General features: G+C 43.3%; 1 protein-coding gene across 1 annotated transcript; it reads left to right on the top strand.

The window, feature by feature from the left end:
* Nucleotides 1-383: 383 nt before the first annotated feature.
* On the top strand, nucleotides 384-9,077 carry LOC308290998 (inositol monophosphatase 1-like; the record flags this gene model as incomplete). Its single annotated transcript, XM_080732911.1, has 8 exons — nucleotides 384-443; nucleotides 2,721-2,854; nucleotides 3,377-3,481; nucleotides 4,113-4,158; nucleotides 4,279-4,387; nucleotides 5,757-5,865; nucleotides 6,596-6,747; nucleotides 8,926-9,077. 8 exons carry the CDS (start codon nucleotides 384-386, stop codon nucleotides 9,075-9,077), a joined length of 867 nt encoding a protein of 288 aa, XP_080589037.1.
* Nucleotides 9,078-10,268: the final 1,191 nt, after the last annotated feature.

Here is a 10,268-nt window from a genome sequence, read left to right as displayed (position 1 = left end):
CTGGAGAACACGCAGCACTCCTATTGGTGCACTGCTGGGAGGGGGGGCGTGGTCAGACTGACAGAGCAGCAAGTATAAAGTTGTGTGAAGTAAATAGTCCCAGAAGAGCTGACATCACATACAGGTAAACACCTCCTCTGATTAATTATTATTATTGTTATTGAACATAATGATCTTTGTCTGTGTCTCTGTCTGTCTGTCTGTCTGTCTGTCTGTCTGTCTGTCTGTCTGTCTGTCTGTCTGTCTGTCTGTCTGTCTGTCTGTCTGTCTGTCTGTCTGTGTTATTGAACATGAGCGTATTGATTGTTATCGACCAGGATGAAACATATTGGTTGTTTATTGAACACGGTTTCCATGGTAACATCCAGGGGTTTTGCGGCATCATGGCTCAGTGGACAGAATGTTTACAGTTTGGAATTCGTCTCGCCAGAGAAGCCAGTCAGGTAGGAATGATCTGTCTGTATGTCTGTCTGTCTGTCTGTCTGTCTGTCTGTCTGTCTGTCTGTGTCTTTTCTTCTGTCTGGCTCTAACTGTTTTCTTTAATGTTATTGTTTATAATAATCATAATCATTACTGTATGTCGTAAAGACCTGTCACTTCATTGGGTTCTCTCTCTGTTTTAGTGGTCTGGGTTAGGGGATATCTCTCCTCTCCCCCAGGGCTATCCTTTTACCACCCCGGCCTGGGGGGGGGGGGGGGGGTTCACCCTGGTGGAGGGGGTTCACCCGGGCTATATTTCTGGGCACACCTCCAGCACCCACGTCACCCTATCCTGTGTGTATATATATACTGTATATACACGCCTGAAAACAATATCTTACGTGTGAGTTGTACTCCACTCAAGTACTCCAGTGGTAACTGCACGTTAGCTTCCTTCCACCCCTCTGTGGAAAAAGATGCGAAGGCCCGGTCATCTTTAATTATTATTATCAGGGACGTGTTGGGCCCCTGATTCAGCCCAGGAAAAGGAATTGGAGAGGCCCTCATTGTGCATGGCTATTGGCAGTGCAACAGATTTTTGGGGAGGGGGCGGTATTCACATGATAGACAAGCCAGTGGGGCCAATGTGATTGTAAGTGGCCCATTTTGTTTATCTCTTTTCAATGAAAAATATGGTCTATATAAATATTTTCTTTGTTGAGTACCTAATTGTGTTGGGATGACTTGCTCATTAATATGTTGCAGGAGAATTGTGGTACTGTACCTGTTACTGTACATGATTGCATCAGATGAGAACAAGACAGCTAGAAGTAATATTTGATAATAACCTGAATTCCCTGAAAATAGCAAAACGTGTGTTTAATCCTTTGTTGGAGAAACCTAGTTTTTGGAAAATGGTGGTCAGACAATGAAACAATTAAGGTCAATGGGACCGCAGTGACAAATTGTGCAGGTAAAGTTAAAAACAGATTCAGAAGGATTTCTACAAAAGCAAAGGAGGGCAGCACAGGACAAGTAAACCCTTCAGAGAAAGTGTTTGAAAGTGTCCAAAAATAACAATATGCTGTAGTAACCCTCCATAATCATAGTCAGTGGAAACCACTGACCACAGCCTAGGGTCCCATTGCATGAAAGTAGACGTGACACTGCATTCCTTTAAATCCTGCCATGCCCTTTATCATTGTCTAATCACTGGTCATGTACGTCACGTACAGTACATGACCTTTCTATTTCCATTGTTCCACATATCTTGTATCACAACTCTGCGAGGTCTAAGACTTTCTCATCATGATATCACCACAACTGTTGAAGCTACCGTACCAAAAAAGAGTTTTGGATTGATAAGGTAGAACTGGTAGAACTTGATCTCCTCCTCACCTCAGCTATAACCTCTGACAAGCCAGCAATCTCTACAATAAGCATATGACTGTACCTGCACCTAAATGGCCCTTTGGCTCATGTAATGTGCGATGGAAGTACTAAATGTACAGATAAGACCCAAATATTGAAATCCCAATTACGGAATAGACTTTCACCATGCCATATTTAATGCCTGTCTTAACCTCCTGGATGTCTTAAGGTTTTCTTATGTAACCTGGTATGCCCCATTTTGGGCATGTCATTGAAGGCCAAGTAAATAAATAAATATGTAATGAGAAACATTTCTGAAAATGTGTCGTGATTGTACATTGGCTTTCAAAACAATGGCTTATTACAGTATGTTTCTTTGTGGCTCAGTGGTTAATGCAGACGTACTATCATTGTAAAATGTGTAGCACATTGGCATAGACAATAAGGAGTTTATTAAGTATGTTTTGTAAAAGAAAAAAATGGTGTTGATTGATTTGTGTTGGTTGAAATATTTAATACATTCTCGGTCGTTTTGCTATATTTAGTTTTTATAGACGCATTTGGGCATTGCTTCTGAGATATTTCCACTCATTTGAATCATCCGCTGCCTTGTACATGGTACATGACGATGTAGGCTTACATTTAACTTAGTTTTTAACCACATTTTCTAGGTTTATATAATTAATACAAATAAAAAAAGCCAGGCAATACCACCAGGAAAAGTATTGTTGCTATGGCAATACTGGCAACATAGGCGGTGGCAGCCATGAGAGAGCGATCTCTCTCTATAGTCAAAGATTGGTGGGAATGGACCGGCCGTTCGGGAGTTGTTCCGCTTTTCCCAATGGCCAGCACGTCCCTGATTATTATTATTATTACACGTATTATAGGTGGTGGTGTTGTTATTATGATATGTATTGTTATTGTAGATGGTGTTGAAGGCGTTCCAGCAGCAGAAGGATGTGATGTTGAAGAGTTCTCCTGCTGACCTGGTGACTGAGACAGACCAGGCTGTAGAGAGACTCATCATGTCCTCCATCAGAGATGCCTACCCTGAACACAGGTACCTGTCTGTCTGTCTGTCTGTCTGTCTGTCTGTCTGTCTGTCTGTCTGTCTGTCTGTCTGTCTGTCAGGGCCATGCAGAGACCACTGGAGGGGCAGTTGCCAAAAGAGGGCACAATATGTGTGCGCTCAAAGGGGGAGCTTTTTGGGGGGTCCCTCGAGCCATTTCACGACCAGAAATGTAATGGAAAGCAAGATGTTCCACAATAACTTGGCCCATGTCATGCTTGCCGGTTTGTCAGTGGAAAAGGGGCTTAAGAGGTGTCCCATATGACACTTCAGGAGGTCTTCTGCCCCACGGGGCGCAAGCTCTGGCGAGTAGGCCAGAGCTCTGATGCTGTGTATGCTGTTTCTCTGTTGCTGAATTTTCTTCAATAAATTGTCAACTTCACCCGACTGGATATTAATATTTTTCCATCATAGGCCAAAATAACAGAGCGTCACCAGTGTGAAGAAGAAGTCAGCATAGTGAACAGGATGTGTCTTACTTGGTTTGGTGTCTGAACTTTGACCCCATGTCAGGTTCATAGGGGAGGAGTCTGTAGTGGTCGGGGAGCCAGTGGTTCTGACTGACAGCCCCACCTGGATCATAGACCCCATCGATGGAACCGTCAACTTTGTGCACAGGTCAGAACACTTCTCACTATTATTATTATTATTATTATTATTATTATTACCCTTATTATATAGTTTATTTATACATTACACAGTCAGATTAGAACACTTCTCAGAGTGTCTGTAAAATGGGACCTAGTGGCTCCCTGCACAGTCTACTACTGTTGTGTTGATCACTGGGAGCTGACCAGTACAACCACAGTCTACTACTGTTGGTCACTGGGAGCTGACCAGTACAAGCACAGTCTACTACTGTTGGTCACTGGGAGCTGACCAGTACAACCACAGTCTACTACTGTTGGTCACTGGGAGCTGACCAGTACAACCACAGTCTACTACTGTTGGTCACTGGGAGCTGACCAGTACAACAAGAGTCTATGGTCACTGGGAGCTGACCAGTACAACAAGAGTCTATGGTCACTGGGTGCTGACCAGTAAAACCACAGTCTTCTACTGTACTGTTGGTCACTGGGAGCTTACCAGTACAACCACAGTCTTTTACTCTTCACTGTGCAGTTGGGTCACAGTTTGCCCTTGAGATGCTTTGCTCAAGGGCAAATCATTGGTCCCGTCAATTTATCATTCACATTAAAGATCAGTACAATATTACAATATAAAAGTTAACATGCTCGTGTTTTCTCAGGTTTCCTTTTGTAGCGATATCTATTGCCTTCGCTGTCAACAAACAGGTACACACAACAATACTATACACACACAGTATTACCCAATACTACTGCATGCTACCAAACACTACATAATGGAAGTTAACGGTACTTCTATGGTCAATGGTATTGTGTTGTGTTGTTCAGGTGGAGTTTGGCATTGTGTACAGTTGTGTTGAAGATAAAATGTACTCTGCTCAGAGAGGAAGAGGAGCATTTCTCAACGGAGTCCCTCTACAAGTATCTGCACAGAAAGGTATCCATCCGTTCGTCCATCCGTCTGTCCGCCTGTTCATCCATTGATCCAACATAGTTTCTTAGCCTGTGTGTGTGTGTGTGCGCGTGCATGCGTGCGTGCGTGCGTGCACGTGCATGTGCATCAATATGCCGGCTTTCGATAGCACAACTGTTGTGCTTAACAACCGCATCATCATCACAGAGCCGCTAAAGCATGCACGTCCAATCTATGAGCGGGATGGTACACATCATGCACTGTCAATCAAACCCCTGGGCAGGGGAGTCACAAGGGGGGGAAAGTGGGACTGAGTTGCTAGGGCCCAAGGTGGAGGGGCCTTAATTATTTTATACTTTAGCTATTGAAAAATAGCAGATCTACAAGCTCGCAGTGTGAGCTTGTATATCTGCTATTTTTCAATAGTTAAAGCTCAAAATAATGCATTCCCAGTCTAAATGGGTTAAGCCCTCTCCCCCTATGAAGAACATTCATGGGGGGCCCGCAGTGAATACTTGTACCCATGGCCCAGAATTTGGTGCGACACCCCTGCCCCTGAGAGCCTTCATTCTAGGAATGGAGCGATCCCTCTGTGCACAACACTGGACCAGTCTAAACCTGCCATGCAGGAAAACGGGCTTTTCCAACTTTTGCAAACCACTCACTGTCACACTGTCTCTGTCCTCTTAAATAACACCACTGGAGAAGACCTTCTTATTTTCACCATTAAAGCCTGTTTACAAGTATTGCTGTTTAATCTGGCAACATGGCATCCGAACATGCCCCACACTGTATCCTACACACTGCCCTGTGCGACAAAGACACAGTCGGTCACATCCTAAATGCTTGCAGCCGCTATACAGTGAAGGACTGTCCATTTGCCAGATATGACCTCCTGGTGGATATGGTCTCCGATAACATCAGAGAAGTACAGGAAAGCACAACAAAAATGTAGAAACACAGTACTGTAAAATCGGACCGGTTTGATGATCACAACGCCACAGATGTCAATTCATTTCAGTATATTCCAAATACCCCAGATAATGTGTTCATTAATACAAAAAATAATAATTTTAATACAGTAATAGCTTAAATACTGCCCATTTCAGCTTTACGTTCAGCCTTTGGTAGTATGTATTATGGCTTTAGGATATAACTGTCAACTTATTGTCCTTGTGCAAGCAAGTGCATCCAGTTTTAACTGGTTGGCTCCTAATGTAATTACTCTTGATCAATGTTTGGATCTATTATGTATGCACTTCTTGTGCCGATCTAAATAAAATAATTCAAGTGTGTGTGTGTGTGTGTGTGTGTGTGTGTGTGTGTGTGTGTGTGTGCGTGTGTGCGTGTGTGCGTGCGTGCGTGCGTGCGTGCGTGCGTGCGTGTGCCACAGACATCCACCAGTGTGTGGTGGTGACAGAGATCGGAGCAGAGAGAGACGACCTGTCTCTGTCAACTATGACCTCCAACATCTACAGACTGTTGAAACTACCTGTTCATGGGTAGGATGACACTACACATGCTACTGTTTATCACAATACAAATACTACAGTAATACAGCTGTTTATCACAATATAAAGCAGATCAACAAGCTTGTGGATCTGTTACTTTTGATATTTTTGTGTGACGCTGTAGTATGACCAAGTAGGGCAGGTTCCCCAGGGGGCAGACCTCCATTCAGAAACACCCCTACTTAGAAGGTTAGGGTTAGGGTTTAGGTTAGGGTTAGGTGACACCTCCATTTAGAATAATGGAAGTCAATCTTCTGAATAGCAATGTTTCTGAATAGAGATGTGTAACCGGTTCCGGTTCCCCAATCAGTTTTCCAAGGGTCAAATTAGGGATTACGATTATGGTAAGCTCATATTTCATATTGCACACACCATACCTGTAACTTTCACTTGCCCAACAGGGGTTGGTAGGGGCCGGATAGTTGCCCCTCGCGGGCCGCCTATTGAAGAACCCTGTTAGTGGGGCATTAATTTACGAAAAAACACGAACAGTTAGAATATGGAGATTGAAGGATTCTACCCAACAGCAATGATACAGTACAATACAGTACAATACGATACATATTGGTAGAGAACTCAGTAGCATCAACAGCTGTATTCACAGCGTGTGTGTGTGTGTGTGTGTGTGTGTGTGTGTGTGTGTGTGTGTGTGTGTGTGTGTGTGTGTGTGTGTGTGTGTGTGTGTGTGTGTGCGCTTGCGCTTGCGCGTCGTGTGTGTCAGGGTGCGTGCGGTGGGGACGGCAGCAGTGGACATGTGCCTCATAGCAACGGGAGGAGCAGACGTGTATTATCACATCGGGATGCACTGCTGGGACATCGCTGCCTCCACGCTCATCGTCTCCGAGGCTGGAGGGGTCGTCATGGATACCGATGGTACAAGCGCACGCACGCACGCACGCACGCACGCACGCACGCACGCACGCACGCACGCACGCACGCACGCACGCACGCACGCACGCACGCACGCACGCACGCACGCACGCACGCACGCACACACACACACACACACACACACACACACACACACACACACACACACACACACACACACACACACACACACACACACACAACTCATCCTCATCACCAACACCTACACATGCTGGAGTCAGTCTGTCAACCGGCTTCAACAGTCAGTGAACCAGCCAGTCAGTCAGTCAGTCAGTCAGTCAGTCAGTCAGTCAGTCATTAGTCTCTCGAGTAGAATGGTCCCAATTATTACAGATAATGGCACAATTTTGCATAATCGTCATAATCATTTCCATGTTGAAAATCGTTCATTTTCAAAAGCAGTGGAAATAGCCGATCTACAAGCTCAAAACACACATGTTTTGAGATTGTAGATCGGCTAGTTCCACTATTCATGTTTTTCATAGTACAAAAGGTTAGTAGATTTTGAGTTATTTTTCATATCAGCCATGTGCACCTTTTGCCTAAAAGCCAAACAGAGATGTAATTTTATTCATAATATGTCCCCGTGTTCAATGACAGAAACCATTTTCAAATGCTTCCATCATACAGATTGTCAGATTTGTGTTGAAGGGATAGTCCTTTGAGATAAAGCATCTAATTTTCGAGTGGTCCCATAAAAACATGAACAACTGACGTACCGGTAGATAGATGCAAGTATATAGATATATTCATACACAGATACTGTAGCTTGTGCACCCTCTCCCACCTACTGTACCCCACCAACCACATTGTAAGCTACAGTATATGTCCCTACAAGTACAGTCAATTTAGAAGCATAAACAAGTTGAGTCAAGATGTGAATGTAGGGAAGTCCTGAAGCGACAGAAGGATGAAATAGATCTAAGAGTTAGAGGAAGATCGTTCCAATCAGGTGGATCTTTGTAGCAGAATGACCTTCGTCCAACCTCTTTTAAAGATTTGTGGAAGTCTGTGCAAAGGAAGCGATGAAAATGATCCGGGGGTAAAGCGGATGTCCCGCCTCCTCCGCACTTCTGTTTCGTCTTTGCAGTAGCCCACATTTGTCCTGCCGTGAATCAAATTAGTCGAGGCATAATACTGTATATAGGCCTACCATGCTGCTTATCAGAGATGTGAATTTCAAACAATGTTTTTATGATTTAAAGATTTTGTTGTATCATATATTTTCGTGGACAGAAATGACAATCGCTTCCTTTGTCTGCTTTGGTGTTGTTCCAGACTCCAGACTATATATAGCATTCAGAGATCGTAGTTGTCTGGCTACGCAAGACTAGTCAGTCATTCAGTCAGGCATTAAACCAGTCAGTCAGTCAGTCAGTCAGTCAGTGAACCAGTCAGTAAACCGGTCTGTCTATCTGGCAGTCTGTCTATCTGGCAGTCTGTCAGTCAGTCAGTAACCAGTCATTTAACAGTCACTAACAGTCAGTACCACAGATATAAAAAGCTAGATACCTCCTCCGCCGCTGCAGTTCATTAGCGCGACTGGTCAAACACCTCTGGCGGAAGTGCATAACTGTGGAACTGCGGAAGGCACTCTGCCCCCTCCCTCTGGAAAGAGGGAATCCTGCCAGTCCTGCATCTGATTGGACTACGAAGCTTCCCATTCTGTGACGCACAAGGAAGCGTCCTTCAGAATTCCCAAGAGCCCCGCCTCAGAATTCTGGAGGCTTGCGTAGAGTTATTAGCCCAATTCACGGCCCGCCCACTAAGCATCCCACGGGTGCTGAAGTCACATTTTGAAGGGGTAAATCCTACCATAGCCTATGGAGTTGGCACAGAAATCGCAAATTTAATGCAATTTCCGAATAGTAAAGTATAAAATACGGCTAGCATGATCAAGAACACAAGATACTAAACGGCACAAAGCACTATAATTTACTTTACTGTTAGAAATAATGATTTGTTGGCTTTAAGTCCAGTATAGTTTCCCCTTCGAATTGAAGTCAGCACCCGGGGAAAACTGAGAAACGGAAGTAGGTGGGCGGGCCGTGAATAAGGCTAATTGGGAGGCTTGCCAGGAGTCTTGGACCAGCACCCCCCAGCCGGAAGAGGCGTCTACCTTTCTATGTCTGTGGTCAGTACTGTGTCGTCTCTCTCCAGGTTCTCAGTTTGACATGATGTCCAGGAAGGTCATTGCTGCCTGCTCAGCAGACGTAGCCAATCGCGTCTCACAAGTGGTCCAGGCTTTTCCTTGTTGTCGTGACGATGAGGATCCATCCAATCACAAACTCCCTTTACAGAATGGACATTAAAGGGACGTTTGATCTGTTTAGCAGTAGAATTAATATCATCTAAACCAGTGGTTCTCACAGGGTTATTTTTAGGGTGTTCCAAGGGGTCCCCAGCAAATGTGTTAATGTAAATAGCATCAAAATGTACTTTTATATATTTCCCAATGCTTTTTTGTTTCCTCTCATGCTTTTGTATTTTATTTGCTGTTATCCTCCTGTCTATAATATTTCATTTTAACCAATTTGAAGCACTGTGCTTAATGTATGAAATGTGCTACATAAATAAACTTTGATTGATTGTTTGTCAAACAATCTTGGAAAAAATTGAAAAAATATTGAATATTTTTGAAACACAAATCTTGCATGCTAGCAGCAACTCTTGGGGGTCCACGGCCAAATACATGAAAAAGTGACAACCACAGATCTAAACTCCTCGTTCAACCTCCACATCATCTAGTAGTAGTAGTCACTTGCACACATCTTGAAACCATTATTGTCATTTGAACAAATTCCAAATACTTTGGCACATTCATGCAAATATTTAGGTTGGCTTTTAAAGGCAAATGCATGTTGTCCTTTAGACTGTAGTCTTGTATAGTTTCTGCAATAATGCAAGGTTACATTTTATCTTTTATTCTGTTTATCTATGATTATATGCCTATATGTCTTTCACTGTGTTTTGTGTTTATTTATTTATTTTAAATTAATAAAATGTAATTTTGTCCAATCTGTATGGTATCATTTATATAATTAGGGTGGTTGTATTTTGTCTCCCTGCTCTTCTACTGAGACATTGTGTCAAAGGTCATGTCTCACCTAGACACAGGATCTGACATGAATTATGATCAATATTCATTTATCCCCTGAGCAAGCAGGCCGGCTCTATTAGCTCAATGGTAAACATTTCAGCACTTCAAACGCGGGGTAGAAGAGGAAAGTTACATAGTGCTTGTTAACAAATGTTAAATAAAGAGTGATGATTATCATTAGGTTAATATATCATCAAAATGGGTGAGTAGTCTTACACCTCGAAACATTTAGACATTAGTTCATTTCATTATGCAAATTGGTTGAGCCAGTTGTACCTAAAGAATGAAGAAAGATTGCGATAGTGACCTAGCTTTTCTTTTTGTTTTGGGGAATGCAAAGTCCTTCAGCCACTAAGTTACCTCCTGCTCTGAATGACTCCTATAAATACTATTTAGTAGCCTA

Source organism: Nannobrachium achirus (assembly GCF_963921795.1).
Source record: "Nannobrachium achirus genome assembly, chromosome: 9".
Taxonomy (NCBI): domain Eukaryota; kingdom Metazoa; phylum Chordata; class Actinopteri; order Myctophiformes; family Myctophidae; genus Nannobrachium; species Nannobrachium achirus.
Note: the sequence above shows the minus strand (reverse complement) of the source record. Positions and strands in the feature narration are given on the sequence as shown.